A 22,077-nucleotide genomic window follows, 5' to 3' on the forward strand; every position below is an offset into this window, starting at 1 on the left:
GGAGCTGCACCAGAGCCATCAAAGGGGGCAGACAAGAGGCTGGAGCAGGATCAAGAGAGAATTGGGAGACAGGAAGTGGTCGGCGAGTGTGGGAAACCTCTCCTGCAGAGATGTCCCCAGCCCCCCAGCCAGCCTCGGGGAGATGCTAGTAGTCTCCAGTAGTCTCGCTCTCTTTAAATTACTTTATTCAAGAAGGTGGGGAGGACAGACGGTTGGGGGGGACTGAGCTGAGCCCTGAGTCCCTGAACCTCCCAGCTCAGCCCCCACAGCAGGACGGGACAAAAATTAGGGGGTGGGGACTCCAGCCCCACCCAGACAAGGTCGGGGACAGACAGGACCCAGGAACACCGACTGACTGTCCTCCGGGCTGGTCCCCGGAGGGGTCGGCGGTCGGAGTACACAGGGCCCGGCCTGCGGACCACCCAGGATGGGGCTATTTGGGGGTGCTGCTGCCCTTCTTGGGAGTGGTGGGCTTCTTGCTCTGCCAGAGGTGTCCCTGGATGGTGAAGGCATCCACGCTCATCGACATGGTCTTGGCAGGGATCTGCGTGAAGCGCTTGCGGTCTGAGTTGTACTTGTAGATGCCCTCGACCATGGCTGGTGTGACCGTGCGGGGGCCATAGCCTGCCAGCCGTGACAGCTCCTCTGTTTCTGCGGACAGTGTGTACAGGGCCCGGAACTGGCAGCTTGAGTCGCGGAAGAGGATCAGGAAGTGGTTGGCCTTGCTCTTCTCGATCTCCTGGTGGGCAGCAGACACAGTTAGCCAGGCCACCAGAGACCCCCCACCTGCCCCCGACCCCCTATAAAGCCCCAGCAAGGGCCTACCTCAAGAATGCGGTTCTTCTGTGGCTCATTCACCTTGCCCGCCAGGCAGCAGTGTGACAGGGCATTGTGGATGATGAACTTGTTGGACTTGGCACTCGGCTCCTTGTACAGCCGCGGACCTAGCGGGCAGGGCAGTGAGCAGGGACTGGCGGGGGCCGGTGCTCACCACCCCCCCACCCCCAAAAGTCCCACCACCTACCCGTATACTCAGGCACTGAGGCCGGGGAAGATGCGTTGCTGCCATTGTCCCACTCACGTTCGCGGCTGCCGGGCAGGCGGCTGGGGGACATGAGGCCCGATGGAGATGGAGCCCTGCGGGGGAGGGTGGGATGGGGAAGGGGTGCAGTCAGTGGTGGACGAAATCAGTATGCAGTGAGACCCAGGAAGGGTGCGCCCAGGACAACGGCAAAGCAGAATGTATCCACAGATACTATCTGTGCTCTTAAGTCCCTGCAGGGCCAGGTCCCAGCCCTGGGCACGCTGAACATGGGAGCAGAGAGATGCATCCTTAGGTTCTGTCTCAGGTGTGTGACCTTTCATCTCTGGCACCATATCACCATATAGCTCTTTGTGCCATATCACACTCCTAGGCACGCATTCACACATGCAGTCACACACACACACACGCACACTCCGAGAGGCATGTGGCACATAAGCACATGCACGTCCAGGCCAAACTCACCGAGATGTGGGCCTCTTCACACCAAGGTTACTGGGGGCCTCGTTGGCCACCGTGGACAGAGACAGGGTGGACTGGGAGTAGATTTTGCTGAGCCGAGAGCCTGGGAGCAGAGGGTGTCAGATCAAGCACCCCCCACCAAGCCCCCTTACCTCCACGTATGCCCAGGGGGCCTGACCTGGCCAGTTGGAGAAGGAACATGGGGGTCAACCCTGCCTAAGACCCTCACCCCACACTGACCACCCCCCGTCCCCCCTAAGCCAGGCTGTAGGGAAGCAGTGCCTGACCTATTAAGCTTTGGAGAGAACTCTGAGCCAGTACCCTTTACCCTGCCATGGCCCCCACATCCTTCTGGAAGCCTTGATCCCCCACACTGCAGCCCTGTGTGTATACCCCAAGCCGCCCCACTTGCCCCCCGGGGGCCTCACCCAGCAGTCCACGGGCTGGGCTCCGAGCCAGGGCCGAGTCATCACAGCAACCAGAGCGTGGCCGGGGGGCCCTCCGACCGCCGCGGCCCGGCCCCCCACTCCCTGCTGCCCGGGGCCGCAGCACCTTATCAAGATCGTCCATCAGCTTCAGCTGGGCCCGGCGTTCATACTCCAGCCGTGTGAACTCCCCCCGCCGGGGGCCCACCTCCTCCTCAGCAGGGGCCCGGGCAGCTGGGGCTGGGGTTGCAGCAGAGGCCGTAGGAGCTGTGGGTGCAGGGGGGCTGGGGGCCACCTCCTCCTGGGCCAGCCTACGCACAGAAGAGATGGACACAGTCAGACAGGTGGCAGGGTTGCCAGAAGCAGAGGTCCTGGGCTGAGCTCAGCCTCACCTCGAGGCCTCCTCCCTCCGCTGCTCCTTCTCGGCCTCCTGCCACTGCTTCCTCCGCCGCGCCTCCTCAGCCCGCCGCTGCTGCCGTTCCAGCAGGCTGGCCCGCTTCTGGGCCATCTCGTCCTCGGGCTTGTCTTCATCCTGGGGGCAGGCACTGAGTGTAACTGGCTGTCCCTCCCCTGGTTCGGCTGGAGTCTGTTTTGACCCAGCCTGCCAGCCACTCACATGTCCTTGAGTTTTTGTCATTGGTCTGAAGGCATTTGGTGTGTGCCTGCTCTGTGTGTGACCCCATGCTGGGTTCTGGGCACACAAAGGCCTCAACCCAGCTAGGACGCAATACTGGTGAGCACACTGGTGGGGCAGGATCTATCCTAGGAGATACCAGGAGAGGTTTCCTGGAGGAAGCAGCCTAGGAGAATGATGTGGACTGAACTGGGTGGGGTTGAGTGGTGAGGAGTGCATTCTGGGGCGGGAACAGGAAGTGCAAAGGCCCTGAGACCAGAGCAGGTTGAGCAGGTGTGGAGCAGGGAGGCCAGTTTATTCTAGGACCAAAGGGGAGCCACAGGAGGATTTTAAATAGGGGTATGTGTGTTAGTCGCTCAGTTGTGCCCGACTGTGACCCCATGGACTGTAGCCCGCCAGGCTCCTCTGTCCGTGGGATTCTCCAGACAAGGATATTGTTAGCGGGTTGCCATCCCCTTCTCCAGGGGATCTTCCCGACCCAGGGATTGAACTCCAGTCTTCTGCATTGCAGGCAGATTCTTTACTGTTTGAGCCACTGGGTAAGCCCACAGACGGGAGTGACAGGGTCTAATTTACATTTTAGATAAATGCTAACTGCTCAGTTCACAATGGCCAGGGATTGGTGTGGTGAGGGGTGGGCAGTGGAGACCAATCAGGACGAGACTGCTGGTGTCCAAGTAAAAGGTGCTGGCCCAGGCTGGGGATGCCGACAGGAAGAAGAGTGATTGGATATGGAAAAGTTCAAAAGAGGAACTGTAGGGCCATGCTGGGGGCAGTGGGGAGGAGAGGACAGGAGGGAGGGGATGCTGTGGAAGATGCCAGCTGCATCTGTCGATCTGCCTATTCCTGTTCACCTGTCCATAACCCACCTACCCATCCGTCTACTGGGCCACCCCTGTCCATCTGTCTACCACTTACTTTGTATTCACCCACTACCTACCGCATCTACATGTCCATCTGACCACACACACCTAGTAGGTCTGCCTCTCCCACCTGGCTAACCATCTATCCATTCTGTTCCCCTACCAGCTCTGTCTGTCTGGTCATACACTGAGAAAGCCCCATCCATGCGACCACCGTCCACCTGCCTGTCTGCCCATCCGTTCGTTCTTCCATCTGCCCACCTGGCCCCGCCCCCGCCTGCTCAGGTGCTCACCTTATAGAAGAAGCCCAGTCCGGTGCGGGGCTCTCCCTCTGAAGACGCTTCCTCCTCTAAGGAGTCCTCAGCCCCAGGGGGGCTCCCATCTCCCTCGTCCTCAGCCGCTGGCTCCTCCAGGCTGCTCAGTGGGATCTCGATGAGGCCAGGCCGTGCTGCGGGCTCCTCGGGGGGCGGCCCCTCGGCCAGGAGGATGGAGGAGCGCGTCTGCACCGGCACCTGGCTCGGTGAGAACTTGCGCAGATGGGGGAGGCTGTCCACGTCGTGTGGGGGCGTGAGCACCCTGGTCAGGGGCGCCAGCCGCAGCTCTGCTGGCCGCGCGTGTTTGGGGCTGCGGGGTGTGGGGCTGGGGCCGGGGCTGGGGCCCGGCCCGTGGCTGCGCCGGGCAGCTGGGGCGCGCCGGGCGGGGCTGGGGGATGCAGCTTTGGGGCCCGTTGTGGGACCGGGGATGACCCACGCGGCGGCAGCTGGAGTAGGGGCGACTGTGGAGGACTCGGGTGGGGCCAGGAGCCGCTGCTGCTGGTCTGTGAGCCTCTGCATGTCCCGCTGCAGAGAGTTGAGTGCCGCGCTCAGCTTGCTCACTGCCCGGTTATAGTCCCCCAGTCCTTCGGGGGGCACCGGGCCCAGTTCTGGTGAGAAGGTCACCGCCTTTGGCCGTGGGGATGGCTCACCCTGGCCCTCACCTGCTGGCCGCTCCCCGCCAGGGGCCGGGCCCAGCTCTGCCTCTGCTTCCCCACCAGCCTCCCGGGGCTGCACCTGCAGGAAAGCATTCTTGCCCAGTCGTTGGCGGTGCTTGGCAAAGATGGCCTCGATCCGTCGCTTCTGGGCCTCGATGGCCCGGCGTTTCTCCTCTAGCCGGGCTCCAAGCTCACTCATCTCCGAGCTCAGGGCCTCCGGTGCCCCCGGGGTGGCCACTGGGGACCCGGCCTCGACCTCGGCCTTCACCAGCTGCTTCTTGCGTTCAGCAAAGCTGGTCATCTTCACTTCAGAGTTGCTGGCTGCTGGGGATGAAGCTGCCACCTTTGGGGAGCCCTCAGGCAGGGCTGGTGGTTTTGATACCTCCCCAGCTGGGCAGGGAGCCGGTTTTGAGGGGCCCTCGGGGTGGGGCAAGTAGGCAGATACTTTGGTGGGCCCGTCAGGCAGTGGTTTTGAGGCCCCCTCCTGTGGGTAGGGGGAAGCCAGCGGCAGTTTGGAGGACCCCTCAGGGGAATGGAGGTAGAAGCTGCCGTCGGCAGCCCCATCTGGGAGCAGCCGGGGCTCGGCACTGTGGATGATCTGCAGGGCCTCCTCGATGGTAGGCAGGTCGCCAGTCTCTGGGGGTGGCTGCGCAGGGGTCCGGGCTGGCACAGGGCGCTGGGGACCCAGGCTGTCTGAGCTGACGGAGCGCAGTAGGACGGGATCTCCCATGACAACATCCACGTCGCTGTCCAGGCCAAAGGGGGTGCTGAACGACACGGCCTGGGAAAGGGGACGGCTGGGCGGCCGGAGGGAAGGGTCAGCCCCTGGGACAGGTCCAGGCCCCACCTGGCCCCTCTGACTCCACTACCTGGGCCCTTTTGATGTGCTCACCTGAGCTGACGGTTCCAGGCTTTGCCGAGGGCCTCCATGTGGGACATGGACGGGGAGGACTTCAGCGAGCCTGGGGAGGGGTGATGAGTGGTCATTCTGGGGTCACTGGGGACCCTGGGTGGGGTGAGCCATGGGGTGTCAGTGGGTGAGTCACTGATGGGGCATTATGTGGATGGATAGCTGGGGGCCACGTGGTGTCACTAGGGGGTCCTTGTGAGGAGGTCACTGTGGGGGCCAGTGAATGTCACCAAGGAAGTCATTCAGGTACCAGACAGACCCAATGGAGGGGTCACAAGGTGTCCACATGAGGTCAGCAGGGGCAGTCTTTGGGTGTGGGGGGTGCGGATCTCCAGTGACCAGCCATCCCCCTGCCCTCACCTGTGGATCCTCGGAGTGGGGACTGGGGCCCACCAGGTGACAGGAGTGGATGGCGGAAATTGAAGACAGGAGAGCTGCCAAGAGACGTGTGTCAGCCAAGGGTCCCCCCCATCCCCCTCCCCTCCCCCCTTGGGAGTGGAGACCAGAGTACCCTCTGACACCTCCCCTCTAGCCTACCCAGCAGGAGGGACCCAGCAGGAGGAGGAACCCATCGTGGCTGGGAAGTCTCCACCCACCAGGGGATGTACCTGCTGCCGCTGTTCTGGGGAGTAGAGGCCTCTGTGGCCTGGGGGGAGGCGGCTGTACACAGAGCAGAGGGTCAGGCAGGGCTTGGTCTTCCCACCATCCCCCTCAACCTCACCCCACCCCAGGCCCAGGGCCAGGCCTTACCGTGACCATCAGGCAGATCCTTGACCTGCACAAAGTCAGGTTTCAGCACCTCGAAACACATGAACAACTCAGCCAGCAGCACCATCAGGTTGACCTGGAGGCGAGAGGCAGGGTCAGCCGCCCGGACCCACAGCCCCGGATGCCCATGAGGCCCATGAGGTAGCCTTACCTTGAGGGGCGGTGGGACATAGAGAAGGTCCTCCAAGGACAGCGGGCAGCCCCGAGGGAGGCGGGAGGCACAGAAATCCTGCACCAGCTGGAGGTTGTACAGGCTGTCCGCCACAGACATGGGGTCCTTGAGGCATACCTCTGTCGGGACAGGATGCCTGGGTCCCTGGCTCTCCAGGAAGGAGGACGGGGTCCCAGCACACAATACACACGGACACCTCGACTGATGAGCTGAGCCGGGCCCCCTTCATAAGGTGGGTGTCATGATAGGCTGGCTGTCCCTCAGGTCTTTGCATCTATTGTCCCCACCGCCTGGAATGCTAGTCCCCCTAGAACTCACCTCAAATGGCTTCTGACTACCCAGCACTTAACAAAGTACCTAACATCCAGAACATTGCTCTAAATGAACTTATGGTTCATTCTCTCTCAACTAGGATGTGAGCCGCCTGAGGCCAGGGGCAGGTCCATATTCTTTTGGTTGGATCTCTTGGTGCCTACAATAGGATTTGGCACACAGTTTCTACTCTACTCACATTTGCTGCAGGACTGAATTATGGAATCACACAGTATGGCTCAGATGGTAAAGAATCTTCCTGCAATGCAGGTGACCTGGGTTCGATCCCTGGGTTGGCAAGATCCCCAGGAGGAGGGCATGACAACCCACTCCAGTATTCTTGCCTGGAGAATCCCATGGGCAGAGGAGCCTGGCAGTCTACAGTGGGGTCACAAAGTGTCAGACACGACTGAGCAACTAACACACTGAATTATAGGCAGCACAGAGAGGTTTAGACACTTGGGCAAGGTCACACAGCTCATTAATAGAAGAGAGATGTTCAAACTCAGGTCTGCCAATCCTGAGTCTCTGCAATACTCTGGGGACAGGAGCCAAGGCCTGGGTGCCAGGCTTGTCGGGAAAGGATCTGGCTCAGACCCATTTACTCACCCTCAAGTCGCAAGAGCTGGGGACAGTAGCAGTGGATTGTGGCGGCCAGCGCTGCCCCACTTGCCAGGTCCTGGAGGCTGGTCACCGTCGGAAAGCAGGGGGCACGTCGGGCCACCGCACGGTCCTTGCGATATCGAATCTGCGGGTGGGAGCCGTGTCAGGTCAGAGGTCAGGCTGGCCTCCAAGTCCGTGGTCATGCAAGCTGTGTGGGGAGGCCTGGGGTTTCTACCACGAAGGGGCATGAAGCCAGGGGGGTCCCAGAGCCAGAGTGGGAGGGGGGCCAGCCTGGAGCAGGGTGGGGAAGGGCAGCAGCAAGAGGCAGAGGAGGTGTCCGCGAGCAGCCAGGCCAGCAGCGGGGGCTGGGAGCAGGGACTCCTGAGACCCCGGGGTGGGGGATACATTACCATGGGGGGTTTGCTCCCCGACTCCTTCAAACAGAAGGCAATTGCGTGCTGGGGGGGAGAGGAGCAGCCGTCAGCGGGGCGGGAGGGGTGCTGACTTGCTGGGCCCCCAAGCACACCTCCGGGATAGGGGACGGCCCTGACCCCTGTCCTGAGCCCTGGCCGTCCAGCTCCCTGGCTGTGCTCTGGCCGGCTTTGGGGACCCCAGCACCTCCCAGCACGGAGGGACCCAACAGAGCAGCCTCTCATGCAGGAAGTCCTCCCCCACCCACTCAAAAGACCCAGGCCCCAGCTGGGAGAGGGCATGCAGAGGAAGCAGGTAGGCAGGAAAGGAGCCCCTGACCCAGGCCCTAGGGTGGGAGGAAGGAGGAGGCCCTGAAGTGAGCAAAGGCAGGGGCTTCAGCCCAAAGTGCCCCCACCCTCACCCCACTTGCAGTGGTCACTTTCCCCTTATTGCACTTCAGGGATGGACACTCCACTGCCTCCAGAGCTGGGAGCAGGGAGCTGTCCTTAGGGAAGCTGGAGGCTCAGTTAGGAAGGTTCCTCTCCCCTCTTTTGGGTTTGAGCATCTTCCTCTTGGCCAGAAGGGTCTTCTCCCTGTGCCCTGCCTGCTGGGGTCAGGATCCATGTGTCTGATGGGCTGGGGTCCTCCCTTCAGAAGCCCCAGAGGTCTCCCCACCTCGGCTCAGGTGGACAAGCCTCTGGATTACTGGGAGGGGGGGTCATATACCAGGGGAGAAGTAAGAGCAGAGATGACCCTCTTGCCTTGGTTCCCCAAAGGGCTTCCCTCTGTCCCGCAGGGCTGGGTCCTACTTCCTTTGCTCATAACTGGGAGCAGGGGAGAATAGGAGAGGGAGCGGGACAGGCAGGCAGAAAGAGACACACAGACAGCGACAAGCGGGGCGGGCAGACAGGGCAGAAAGACAGCCCCACTTACAGGAACCAGCTTCCAGTACCAGCGTGTGGGGCACTGATGCCAGAGAGGCAGAGAGGAGAGTGTGGCAGGAGTGGGCAGAGGCAAGGGGGCAGAGAGAGAAAGAGAGTCACTTCCGGCCCCGCCAAGAGCAAGAATGGCCTCGAGGCACAGCCCCGACCTACCCATCCAGCCCTGAAAGATCCGCCCCTCCCTCCTTCCTTCCATCCATCACCCCAGCCTCACCGAAGGCTGCGCTGGGGCCACCCCATCTGCAGGGGCCGCTGGAGTAGCTCTCTGGGCAGCTTCCTGCTCCGTCTTCTCCTGCAGACGCCGGATGGTCTGCGGAGGAGGGAGAGGTTAGCACTCTAGTCACTGGACCGGTCCTGGCCACCTCCGCCCCCCCACCCCCCATCTTGGCCCAACCCCCACCTACCGTGTCTACCCAGAAAAGGAGCTTGTGCTCCAAGCTGGCTAGGGCCAAGGGACCAGGCAGTGTCTTTGTCCACTCGAAGGCGAAGGCAACCATGAGGGCATCAATGACAGCTAGATGGGCTCCCTGTAGGGGCAAGGGCTGAAGGGTGAGCCCAGAGCACAGGTTGGAGGCCTCCAAGGGAAAAGAAACAGGAAAAACCTAGAGGTGGGAGGGGCTTACAGTGGGACGGGCTTGGGAAGCAGGCCAAGCTTGAAAGGGAAACTTAAAGTCTCTCAATGTCTAACTCTTTGAAACCTCATGGACTATACAGCCCATGGAATTCTCCAGGCCAGAATACTTGAAGGTCACAAACTAGGCCTTAGTGATCTGGCGTCCAGAGTAGCACCTTTTTGGGAGGTGCCTGACTTGGTAGGAGGAGCCAGGGCTGATGGGCGGAGCCTTGGTGGGGGAGGGACTTTGTTTGGTGGGGCGGGGCCTGGCTGGGCAGGGGCGGGGCCTACCATGAGGATAGGCTGGTGCCTCAGGTCGGCCTCCTGCACTGGGCGCTCGGGCAGCGCAGGCACTGTGCCCCTCCGTGCCAGCAGTGCCAGAAGCGCAGAAGGGCTAGGGGGTGCTTCGAGCTGCGGCAGCGCCTGGCGCCAGGCCCGGCAGTACAGCTCGGCCGAGAGCAGCAGCCGTGTCACCGGGGGCTTCACATGCTCCTGGGCGTACTGATCCGTGTAGAAGGGCTCCCACAGCTCCGAGGGCACATGCTCTGCGGGGGCGGAGTGGAGGTAATGGCAGGGTCAGGGCATGGGGCACAAACGCCCATACTTGCAACCCCATGGACTGGTAGCCTACCAGGCGCCTCTGTCCATGGAATTCTCCAGGCAAGAATACTGAAGTGGGTAGCCATTCCCTTCTCCAGGACCCAGGGATCAACCCAGAAATCGAACCCGGAACTCCAGCATTGCAGGCAGATTCTTTCCCGTCTGAGCCACCAGGGAAGCCCTTACATACAATTACATGGCCCCAATTAAAGCAGGGGGTGGGTGGGATGTGGGTTGGGGCAGGTCTGTACCAAGGAGGATGGCACCAAGATGGGAGAATAGGGGAGCTGGGCTAAGATGAGAGGCGCAAATGCGGAGGAGTTTCCCAGATGAAGGGATGATGTTGTTTCTGGCAGGGGGATCTGCATACAAAGGAGAGACGGTGGGTGGGACGGAGCACCAAGCCTAGAGGAGATGGCGGGCTCTTGGACCCAGAGTGGAAATGGAGGTCAGATAGGCGGGGTCTTGAAGCCACGCCTCTCGCCCTCACCTAAGGACTACAGAGACTAGAAGGGTTAATAGACCTCCCCGGTGCTTCCCCTTACAGCAACCCTAGGACGAGGCAGCCTGGGCACACGTGGTAACTCCGCTTTATAGATGAGGAAACCTAGGCACCAAGGCCACACAGCTCATCAAGGCTGGGACTGGGGGACTTCCTGGTGGGCCAGTAGCTAAGACTCCGCACTCCCCTGGTCAGGGAACTAGATCCCACATGCTGCAACTAAGAGTTAGCATGGCACAACTAAATATCCAAACAAATAAATATTTAAAAAAAAAAAAAGGTTGGGACTGGGATTCAAACCCAGGTCTCAAGGAGACTACACCCTTAGAGTGGAGGCTGGAGGTGGGATGAGCTGTGGAGCGGGGGGCTGGCTGGAGGGGCATAGAATGGAGGAGGGGACAGACTGCAAACACGTTGAGAGGGGTGAATGGCCTGAACTTGGTGACTGAAGGGAGGGGGTGGGGGGAAGAGAGGCCCCCAGAGCCCTATCTGGAGGGGGAAGACAGGCGGGAGAAAGAGGGTGTTGGCTGAGATGGGGGTACAGGAGGGCCGGGGACTTAGAGGCAGCCATGGAAACTCTGAAAGAGAGGGACAAGGTAAGACGAGGAGGCTTGAGGAAGCTCCAGGGGGAGGAGGGCAATAGCAGAACCCCAACCAAGTAGAACCCAAGGGTGAGGAGGAGAAAAATCAGAGCCACTAGGAAGATTCGGGAGGTAGAGGAGGAGGATCCAACTCAGTTAGATCTGCCCTCCTGGGCCTTCCAGGGAGGCCCCAAGTCTTATCCCAGTCAGAGCCGCTGATCTGTACACGTGGGTTCTGCCTGTGTTGGAAGAATGCGAGGAAGCAGGATTGTACCGTTCAGAAACATTTGAATGTGACATACCAGGCCTTCCTCAGGTGCCTGAGTTCACAGCAGTGCTCCCCCGGGGTCCCGGCCCTCAGCTACAAGGACCCAGGCACCCTTGCCTTCAACCCCTCCCTGCCCACTCTGATCTTTCCCCACCCCTTAAACTCACACTTGACCTTCCCACTTAATACCCAAACCTTGTGAAGAGTTGGGCCATCTCCCTGACCCTTGAAGGAAAAGCTCTCCAGAGTGAGAGATTATATTATGTGAAGTCAGACAGAGAAACACATATATCAAACCCCATCGCTTGGAATATGTGGAATATTCCATATGTGGAATCTAAAAAAATGATACAAAGGGGCTTATTTACAAAACAGAAACAAGACAGAAAACAAACTTAGGGTTACTAAAAGGGAAGCAGGGAGCGATTAATTAGGAATTTAGGATTAACGTATACATAGCACTATGAACTGGATAACCAACTAGGACCTACTGCAGAGCACAGAAAACTATACTTAATATCTTGTAATAACCTACACTGAAAAAGAATCTGAAAATGAATGTGTGTGTGTGTGTGTGTTCAGTCGTTCAGTCATGTCCAGCTCTTTGCAACCCCATGGACTGTAGCTCGTCAGCTCCTTTGTCTGTGGAATTTTCAAGGCAAGAATCCTGGAGCAGGTTGCCATTTCATACTCCAGGGGATCTTTCCAACCCAGGGATCGAACCCATGTCTCTTGCATATCCCTCATTGACAGGTGGATTCTTTACCACTTCGCCACCTGGGAAGCCTATATATGTATGTATAACTGAGTCAGTTTGCTGTTTATGTGAAACTAAACACAACATTGTAACTATACTCCAATTAGAAAAAAGTTCTCCAGGTTCTCTTTCCTTCCACTCTACTCCCGATTGGACCCCTCCCAGTCCGTTCCTTCCCTTGTAGCTCCCAGCCTTCCCAAGGCCAGCAGTGGCCTTCCAAAGCCCACTATCTTGCCTGGGCTCTCTGCCGAGCATCTCCTTCTTTGGGAAGTCTTCCTCCCTCTGGTGTCTCCCAACATCCTGTCTCTTTTCTCTTTCTCCCACCACTCAAGCCTGGCTGCCTGCCCGCATGCCTTTTCATTGCTGGGCTCCTGATAGCTCTGTCTGAGCAGCCCTGTCAATGGACATGCTCTCCCCACCTCCTTCCCACCACAATGATGGCTTCCATAGTCATCTGAGCACTGCCTCCTGCTGCAGCTCAGGCACTGCCCCTAATCCTTAGCATCCTTCTCCTTCTCTCTGTTCCCATCACAGTGAGAGAACACCATCCCTCCTTCTCTCTCCCCACCTCCAACATCCAGCCTCAACTCACCGGGCTTCAGCTCCTGGCATCCCCTGAAGCCAAACCCTCCTCCCTCTCTCTCTAGCTCCAGGTTTGTTTCCTGCTCTCATCAGCAAAATGAAACAAGTTTCTTTCCTGCAGGACTTGTCAGGGCCTTGAAGATGACAACTTGAGCTGGAGCTACCGATGGCTACTGTTTATTAAGGGGCTTCCGGGGTCAGGGGCTTCCCAGGTGGTGCAGTGGTAAAGAATTCACGTGCCAATGCAGGAGACACAAGAGACATGGGTTTGATCCCTGGGAGGGGAAAATCCCCTGGAGGAGGACATGGCAACCCACTCCAGTATTCTTGTCTGGGAAATCCCAGAGACAGAGGAGCCTGGTGGGCAACAGTCCATAGGGTTGCAGAGTCGGACACAACCCAAGCACACACAATGTTTATCAAGTACTTAGGTTATACTAGTGTGTCTTTGCCGAAGCACAACTGGCATTTGGGGCTGGACGATTTGTGTTTAGTGGGGCTGTAGGTGTGGGGAATTGGGGCAGGGAGTGCTGTTCTGGGCATTGTAACATGTTTAGCAGACTTCCTGGTCTCTCCTCGAGAGCTGACAAGAACACTGTCCTCTCTAATAGTGACAACCAAAGATATTCCCAAACATGGCCCCTAAGTGACAAACTCATCATCAGTTGAGAACTGCGGTTCTATGCTATGTTTATTGGAGCACTTAATACTGTCCAACAGGAATAGAATACGAGCCACACAAGAAGTTTAAATTTTTCTATTGTACTGTTTAAAAAGCAGCAAGGAGTAACAAGACCTTATAATATATCTCACCCAAAATATATATATTGGTAATATATATCTTAGTAATATATCTCACCATATATATATATATATCCCCAAAATATTATTTCAACATGTCAACATAAAAACATTATTAATGGGATGTTCACATTTTTTGTTTTTGGTACCAGGTCTCCAGAAGCCACTGTGTATTTTACATTGACAGCCTTTCACAAGTTAGATCAGCCACATGTTGCTCTTGAAAGTCCCTTGGACTGCAAGGAGATCAAACCAGTCAGTCCTAAAGGAAGTCAACCCTGAATATTTATGGGAAGGACTGATGCTGAAGTTCCAAAACTTTGGCCATCTGATGCGAAAAGCCAACTCATTGGAAAAGACCGTGATGCTGGGAAAGATTGAGGGCAGGAGGAAAAGGGGGTGACAGAGGATGAGATGGTTGGATGGCATCACCGACTCAATGGACATGAGTTTGAGCAACCTCCAGGAGATAGTGAAGGATAGGGAAGCCTGGTGTGCTGCAGCCCATGGGGTCGCAAAGAGATGGACACAAGTAAGTGACTGAACAACAATATGTTGCTCGTGGCTACCACGCTGGACAGCACAGCTAGTCTTTGGACCACCCGCCTTGTGTGCATCTGCTCCTGGCATTCCTTTTCTTTTTTTATTTGGAGGATAACTGCTCTACGATGTTGTATTGGTTTCTGCCATACACCGCTGATATGGAATCAGCCATAAGTATCTATATATCCCCTCCCTCTTGAGCCTCCTCCCACCTCCCTTGCTCATGGAATTCTTATGAAACTTATCCATTGTACAGATAGGAAAACATAGATCCAGACAGCTAAGATGACTTGGCCAAGATCCAAAGAGAGAGTAAAGGGTGGAGCCGACAGGACCCTAGCTCCCTAGAGCACCACAGGGAGGTTCTGGAGGCCTGAGGGACTGCATGTAGCACTTCCCAAACTTGTGTAAAGATGGCACCCTTCCTTATCTTATCTCTGAGCTCACTGTGGAGCCCACTAGCCTGCATTCTTGCCCAACCTCCTCAGGCCTGTGCCCCGGGTCACCCGAAAGACCCCATCCCCCTAGCCATTTTTCCCCAGGGGGGCAACTGCATAACTGATCTCATCTTGTCAGTCCCCAAACACCTTCCCCAGCTCCCCAGGGCCCTCAGATCCCCACATGTGGCCTGAGAGGACCTCTCCAATGGCACCAGACTCCCTCATCACCCCCAGCCACTCCTGGGCACGGCACAGAGAACTCCCTGTGGGTCTCCTCCCCCTAGAAAACTCCTACACAGCCTTCAAGGTCCAAACGCTCCCTCCTCTAGTGAGCTGTCTGTCCCTTCTCCTCCCTTCCCTGGAAGACTTCTAGGATTTCCTCCCCTAGCCCCTCTGCAGGGCTGGCAGCCCTCTTCAACACTGCTTGAACATCACCAGCTTTATCACTAGAAGAAGCAACGGTCTGGTTTCAGGTCCCATCGTCCTCTCTCCAGAGTTCATCCCCATCTTTTCTGTCCTGAGAGCCCAGCACTGGCCTGGCACCCAACAGGCATCAGTAAAGAGTTCCAGAGTTCATGGATCAAGCAGGGGTCTGCTCACCACTTCCTGCTTAGAGCCTGGGGTCTCCCCTTGCTCAGTCCCCCCACTGTTGAGAGAACATGGGTGAGGGGACAGACTGAACTTGACCCTCTGGGACCATATCACACAATTTGGGGGAGCTGAGGTCAGTAAAAACAGAACCAGGTGAGTCAGGGCATCCTCCCAGAGACCTGACTTTTCTTTCTGCAAAATGGAATAGTAATTTCTCTTCGGTCCCCTGGACAGAGGACAAATAATATTATCATTAATAAAAATACCACTGGTCATGGCAGCAGAAATAGCAACATCCGCTTAGTGTGTATAGTGGGCCAGACACAGAAGAAGCCCATGGTCTGTCTGTCTCACCTTGTGAAAGATGAAACTGGGACCCCACTCACCCCAGCACTGCCCTGGGACTTAGTGGACAATTGTGAAATGGATAACAAAGTGAATACATGCCTTCTTTTACAGAGGACTCAACAGAAGCTTAGAGAATTGGGTTAATTCGTCCACATTCTGGGGGAATGTGGCACTCAAACCCAGCTGATTCCCAAAGCTGAGTCCTCTGTGGCCTCATAACTTGGGATGCAGGGGACTGGGGCAGGCTGGGCTCTCTCCCTGCCAATCCTTCCTCTCTTCCTCAAGCAGGTATTTGGGGGTGGGTGGGCCCTAGAGTGGGCCCTGACTGGGAGACTGCAGGGAAAGAGACTGGGAGAAAAAGACAGGCTCAGGCGGAACCAGGAGACAGACGGACAGCTGTCACCAAGACCCACACCCAGAACAGGTTGATCTGGGAAGGCCACTGAAGGGGGGATGGGCTGTGCTCAGCTGGTGCCAAGACCAGTGGGCAGGACCCGTAGGCGGGCAGGGCGTCCCCCCAGAAGGCCCAGACCTTAATTAACTCCTCTTCCCCATGGCCAGGCCCTGACTCCTGGCTCTGGCATGAGGCCATGACTGAAACTGCCCTGGGCCTCAAATCCTAGGGATGTACCCGCATCCTCCTCCCCCGTGGGGTGGCCCAAAGTCTCCACACATGTGGGTCTTGGGGAGGAAGTGGGACAAGGCCCCACACCTGGGCCCCCACTCCCGGCGATCATGGATAAGCCATTTCCCTTCTGCCGGGCTCGCCCGCCTCCTGAGTAAAATGGGGCAATAAGTCACAGCTGCCAGCCGCCGGCCGGGGCCATGGAGGCGAGAGAGGGGCTTCCTGGAGCTCCCTTCGCCGCCCGCAGCGCAGGCAGGGCCGACGCCGGGTGTGTGTGTCCGGCCTGGACAGGGGCGGGGGTCCTCGCGGGCGCGTGATATAAGGGTGTAAAGGGTGGGGGGAGGACGTGCCAGAGGCGAGGCGAGGCTCGCCCTGGGGGACACCACTCGGCCCACAGACCCTGCCCGGCTCACCTGGGGACCCGGACGCCCCGGTCGTGGCGCGGAGCTGGGCAGCCGGCCCCACCCCCACCGTGCTCCCGCAGCCGCGCGGGCAAAGTCCACCGCCCGGGCCGAGCAGGAAGCCCAGAGGCCCGGCGCCGAGGGGCCCAGGCCCGGGGACCCCCCCGCCCCCGGCGGCCGGCGCTATTGTTCCCACGGCCCCGGCCTCCCCAGCGCGGCGCCCCGCCCCCCGCACCTGCCGCCCCCTTCTTCCCCTGGCCCCGGTACCTGCGCCCCCGAATGCGGCCCGCAGCACCCACGCCAGGCTGGCCGCCGCCTTAGCCCGCGAGAAATCGTACTGGTCCAGCGACTTGATCTCGGGCACCAGGAAGGTCCTCCGCAGCGGCCCGGGCCCCGGGGGCGCCGCCTCCACCATGGCGGCGCGGGGGCTGCGGGCACCGGCTCCGCGCTCGCTCGGGCTGGGCTTCGCCGCGCTCGCACCCGGGCCGGGCCCGCTGCCGCCACCACAGCCGCCACCACCACCACCACCGCAGGCGAGCCAGGTGCGGCCGCTCGCGCTCACGACGCTGCGTCGGCCCCGCCCCGGGGCGGAGCCCAGGTGCGCCCCGCCCCCGGCCCTGGCCCCCGACCCGGTCCCCTCGCCTCTCCCGGTCCCCTCGCCTCGCCCGACCCCTCGCCGCCGCAGGGTGGGGCGGGCCCAGACTGCGGTGGCGGCGGGGGAGGCTGCGGAGGAGTGTGCGTGTGTGTGTGCGCGCCCGCGCGCGCTTGTCTGTGTGCGCGCACTGGGGAGGATGAGGGACCCTCGGTTGCGGGTGTGGGTGCAGGCACAAGTGTTGTTTCCTTAGATGAGAATGTGAGCTTGTCATTCCTGGCCCCGGAGGCAGCGCGCGCGTGGGTGCACCTGTTTCTCATTGTGTCTTGGGAGCGTCCAAGAACGGGTGTCTGTGTTCGCACGAGTGTATGGTCTCTGCAAGTGTTGGGTGGTGCACGAGTGTCTTTGAGGGTGTCTGCATGTGCGTATCTGTGTGAGTGTGTGACAGCGCTTGTGTGTGTCCTTGATTTTCATGAGTGTTGTGTTTTCAAGGATCTATATTGTGTAGGTGCCTGTGTCCTTAGAAAACAGGAGTGTGTTTTGTCATTGTGCTTGTGAGTGTGCCTATTTGTGAGCATTTAAATGTACTTGTATTATGTATCAGAATGTGATGAAAGTCAATGAAGGAGGATAAGTGAAAAATTGAGTATGTGTATTTATAGAGTGTGACGGCTTGTAGCTGTGAGTGTGTTTGAGTGGCTGTTACTGGGTATATCTGCAAATATATTTACATTCATGTGTGGATTTGTGATGTCAACAGAATTGGTTGGGGGCGGGGCTCCAACTGTGTATAGATGGGGATTATGTATTTGTATCCAAGTGCATTTGTATATGAGTCTATGAGTGTGATTGTGTGCAATGGATGTCTATGGGGGAAGACATGGCAGAATGTGCTCTGTGCATATATGTGTATTTACATGTAAGTGTATTTGTGGATGACTGCGTTTGGGTATATGGTGTCAATCAGGGTGGTGTGACAGGGTGTGTAAATCGTGGAAGGAGATGTAATTATGTAAGAATGTCCATTTCTTGGATGCATTTATGAGTGTGTGTGCATGTTAAGTTCTTTCAGTCCTGTCTAATGCTTTGAGACTCCATGGACTGTAGCACACCAGGCTCCTCTGTTCATGGAGTTCTCCAGGTGAGAATACTGGAGTAGGTTGCCATTTCCTCCTCCAGGGGATCTTCCTGACCCAGGGATCGAACCCATGTCTCTTGTGTTTCCTGCATTGGCAGGCAGGTTCTTTACCACTAGCTAGCGCCACCTGGGAAGCCCTTTATGAGTGTGTGTGCCTATTTCTGTAGGAACTGCAGATATGTGTGAGCAAATCTGTGTGTGGTATGAGCCTGATTGTGTATGTTGGCATGGAGGTGTGTGTGTATGTGTGAATATATGTGTGTGAGCTCAGATATTTGTGTACACGATGCAATTGTGTGGATGTTACTGGGTATACTTGTAAATGTCTGAGCGCCTATTGGTGGATATTTGTTTAATATTTGCTTGTGTGTTCCATAGTGTTTTTTTTTTTTTAATATCAACTGTGGGCCTCTTAACTGTGTGTAATTGTGAACACAGGAGTGTTTGTGAATGTTAGGTATTTGTGTAGGTCTAAATGCATATATCGGAGAAGGCGATGGCACCCCACTCCAGTACTCTTGCCTGGAAAATCCCATGGACAGAGGAGCCTGGTAGGCTGCAGTCCATGGGGTCTCGAAGAGTCTGACACGACTGAGCGACTTCACTTTCACTTTTCACTTTCATGCATTGGAGAAGGAAATGGCAACCCACTCCAGTGTTCTTGCCTGGAGAATCCCAGGGACCGGTGGGGGGCGGGGGGTGGGGTGGGGGGTGGGGGGCGCCTCGTGGGCTGCCGTCTCTGGGATCGCACAGAGTCGGACACGACTGAAGCGACCTAGCAGCAGCAGATGTGTATATCAGAGTGCAGTTTTGTGTGTATAGTAAATGTACGTATATGTTTGGGTTTATATGTTATCTGTTTATATGAGCATTGACCTGTATCACTGAGTGTATTGTGTGTATATTTGTGTGTGTGGAGCTGGTGTTTACCTCTGTGTGGATTTGTGGATATTGCACCTGTAACAGTGTGTGTATCTGGTTTCTGAATGTAAACTGAGTGCCTGAACATATCTCTTTGTGTATAAGTGCTTTTGTGGGTGCCTGGTTGTGAACATATGGCTGTAGTGTGTGTGTAGGTGTATGTGTGTAAGAAGTCATACTTTGAATGGCTTTGTGGGTGAATAAGGGTAAGTATTTGTGCATCTGGATGCACTTGGGTGTCATATGTAAGTGAGACTGGGTGGGTGAATTTCGTGTAAGGGAAATTGAGTCTGTGCATTTACAACTACAGAGGGGTTTCAGTCTATAAACACACACACACAACAGTGTTTTCTTGACTGTGTAAAATTCTATGAGATGAAACTGACTACAGCAAGTCAGTCTCTTTACAACTGCCCCCCACAGGGGTCCCTGAGCCCCATTCTTTGTAGAAATTGCCCATCCGCTTAACACACAAGGTACAGGGGTGCTTGAGGAGTGGGTCTCCTGGTCCAGAGTATGTTGGGGGGGCAGGAGGTGGGTGTGCCCAAGGGAGGGGAGCTGGGGCGTGGGCCCTCCTGTCTGGATGTGCCCGTGCAAGAGTGGGTGTGGACGCACTCACAAAGGGGCCAGTGTGGATGTGTCTGAACACACGTGTGGGATGTGTGTGGCCCACGTGCCCTGGCCCCTATCCCAACCCCCCGCTCCTCCCGCCTGAAAGACATGGACGAGTCCCTTTTTCCCTTGGGCTTCAGTCCTTTTTCCTTTGGGCTTCAGTGTCCCCATCTGCAACACTGTCAGGGGATCCCGGGCTCCGGGGCTAGGGAGGTGACCTGGCGGGGATGGGCGTGCCTGCGTGCCCTGCCCCTCCTGGGAGCGTGGCGTGTCCTGCCGGGGCACACGTGTCTGTGCTTTCCCTGGGGAGGTTCTCACGACCTTTGTGGACCCCAAGGGCAAACATGGGTGAAGGCAGTGCCTCCAGCTTGTGGGCACTCTCCCGGGGCACGCATTATGACCACGCAGCCAAAGGCTTTCCCGCCTTGGGAGGCGCCTCCGCTAGCCCTCAACCGCCCGGGGGTGGGAGAGCCAGGGGGCTTCCGGTGGCGTAGCGAGCCGGAGCCAGTGGCCTCCTGGCGCCCAGCCCCCACACTGGGCGGACTGGAATGCCTGGCTGGGCTGGACCGCCCCACCCACGCCTGCTGGAAACCACGTCCCACCTTCCCCTCCGGGGGCTTGTTCCTGGGGCCCGGGCGGCTCCAGACAAACTGACTCTCCAGTGTGCACCAGGCGCCCCATCCTAGCAGCCCCCTCCCACCCTGCCGGCTTCTTTGCCTCCAGCCTCCTTGCTCACCTGCAGGCCTGACTCTCAAGCCTTTTAACTCATTCGATGGGCCCTGGTTATTAAACGGGGGTGGGGTAGGGATGACTTAGAGGCTTTGTAGGTCAAGGGTTCAGAACTAAGTTTAGGGAACTGATGAACCCCGAAAAAGCCATCTGCAAAATTATGTATGTGCAGTGCACTTTCGGGGATTGTGCTAACAGATAACAATTTCTGAGAGTACAATATGCCCAGCACAGTCTCGTTTAATCCTCACAACCACCCTAGCATATTATCATACCCATTTCACAGACAGGAAAACTGAAGCCGTGCACCATGAAGTCAGGTGGCAAGGAGAATGTAAGGAGGCTTTGAGCCCAAGTCACCAGGATCCAAGTTGCATCTGCCTAACAAATATGCTGCCCTTCCATTCCAAGGCTGGCCCACATTCTCTACATATCTATGAACCTTCAAACAGAGTTGGGTGAGGCCTCTAGTTTTGGGGATCTCAGAGTGGAGGAAGAAGTTTGAGGTCCCTTTTATGTACCTGCAGCCTATATACAAGCTGTGGTGATGGGATTCAGGTATGGTCAGTGATTCTGTCCTCCACATCCCCACAGTATTCCCATGGTGGTACCTCTGAAGTTTGGCCAGAGTAGAGGGAGATTATTATCAGACCTCCAGGGGCCTCCAGGAGACAGTTCTAAAATATTTCAAAATAACATCTTTTAAAACTAAAACACGATGGTGCATTGCCCAGGGTTGTCCCCGTCCTCATGACTCTTCCATACAGAGGCAATAAACAAATCCATTAAAGAGATCATTTCAGCAAGGGATGAAATAGGGAGACAGGAATGAAACAAAGTGGTGGGGGGCGGGCAGCGGGGGAGGACCTGGAAATAGCCAGGGTGGGGGCTTCTTCAGTTTGAGACCAGGAGACTTTTTTGAGGAGGGGGAGATGGAGCTGAGACAGGATTGATGACCCAGAGCAGTTTGAGGGAGAGCATTCCAGGCAGAGAGAGTTGCCTGGGCAAAGGGCAAGGGGGGAGAGTCGGGGAGGCAGGTAAAAGCCTGGTGCTCAGGACAGGTCCCTGGAGCTGGTGTGAGTGAGGCAGGCAGAGGAAGATGTTAGAAGGTTTTGGAGTGCTCCTTAAATTCTCTGAAACGCAGATTTTTTTTTTTTTTTTTTTTGGTAATCAAAATGCAATAGAAATTAATTTCTAGGAAAATAAGATTGAAAATGAGATTGAAAAAGACACGCATGGGAATCCCCTGGCAGTTAGGACTTGCGAGCTTTCATTGCAAGGGGCATGGGTTTGATCCCTGATCCAGGAACTAAGATTCCACAAGCCATGTGGCATATGGCCAGAAAGAAAGAAAAAGATGTGCTTAGAGCCAGAAAGCAAGGAACAGCTGACAAGGATCAAGGACAAGAGGGTATCATCCACAGGAGTCAACTAAAAGAGTTTCCAGAGGACAAAGCCAGAGCCATTTGAACAACAAAATTAATCAAGTATTGGGGGACTTCTGTGGTGGTCCAGTGGGTAAGACTCCAAGCTCCCAATGCAGGAGGCCTGGGTTTGATCCCTGGTGACAGAACCAGATCCCACATACCACAACTAAGACCCAGCACAGCCAAATAAAATAAATATTAAAATATATATATATAGTATTGGATTCGGAGAAGCCCGGTAGGCTGCAGTCCATGGGGTCGCTAAGAGTCAGACATGACTGAGCGACTTCACTTTCACTTTTCACTTTCATGCATTGGAGGAGGAAATGGCAACCCACTCCAGTGTTCTTGCCTGGAGAGTCCCAAGGACGGGGGAGCCTGGTGGATTGCCGTCTATGGGGTCGCACAGAGTCAGACACGACTGAAGCGACTTAGCAGCAGCAGCAGCATAGTATTGGATTATAACCCAAGGAAGACGATTTCCCTAGTGGTG

General features: G+C 56.8%; 1 protein-coding gene across 4 annotated transcripts; it reads right to left on the bottom strand.

Moving 5' to 3' along the window:
- Positions 1-433: 433 nt before the first annotated feature.
- CAMSAP3 (calmodulin regulated spectrin associated protein family member 3) lies at positions 434-16,719 on the bottom strand. 4 transcript variants are annotated; one of them, XM_025293418.3, is made up of 19 exons: positions 16,433-16,719; positions 9,418-9,671; positions 8,918-9,040; positions 8,728-8,823; positions 8,506-8,538; positions 7,572-7,619; positions 7,168-7,306; positions 6,226-6,365; positions 6,057-6,150; positions 5,915-5,966; positions 5,667-5,740; positions 5,289-5,358; positions 3,720-5,193; positions 2,322-2,461; positions 1,933-2,240; positions 1,508-1,607; positions 1,025-1,137; positions 826-944; positions 434-739 (listed from the first exon to the last, which is right to left on the bottom strand). In XM_025293418.3, exons 1-19 carry the CDS (start codon positions 16,578-16,580, stop codon positions 434-436), a joined length of 3,831 nt encoding a protein of 1,276 aa, XP_025149203.3. In that variant the 5' UTR covers positions 16,581-16,719. The 4 variants fall into 4 exon arrangements, with proteins under 4 accessions (XP_025149203.3, XP_025149204.3, XP_025149205.3 ...); XM_025293419.3 differs by lacking the exon at positions 8,506-8,538; XM_025293420.3 differs by lacking the exon at positions 7,572-7,619.
- Positions 16,720-22,077: the final 5,358 nt, after the last annotated feature.

This window comes from Bubalus bubalis, chromosome 9, assembly GCF_019923935.1.
Source record: "Bubalus bubalis isolate 160015118507 breed Murrah chromosome 9, NDDB_SH_1, whole genome shotgun sequence".
NCBI lineage: Eukaryota > Metazoa > Chordata > Mammalia > Artiodactyla > Bovidae > Bubalus > Bubalus bubalis.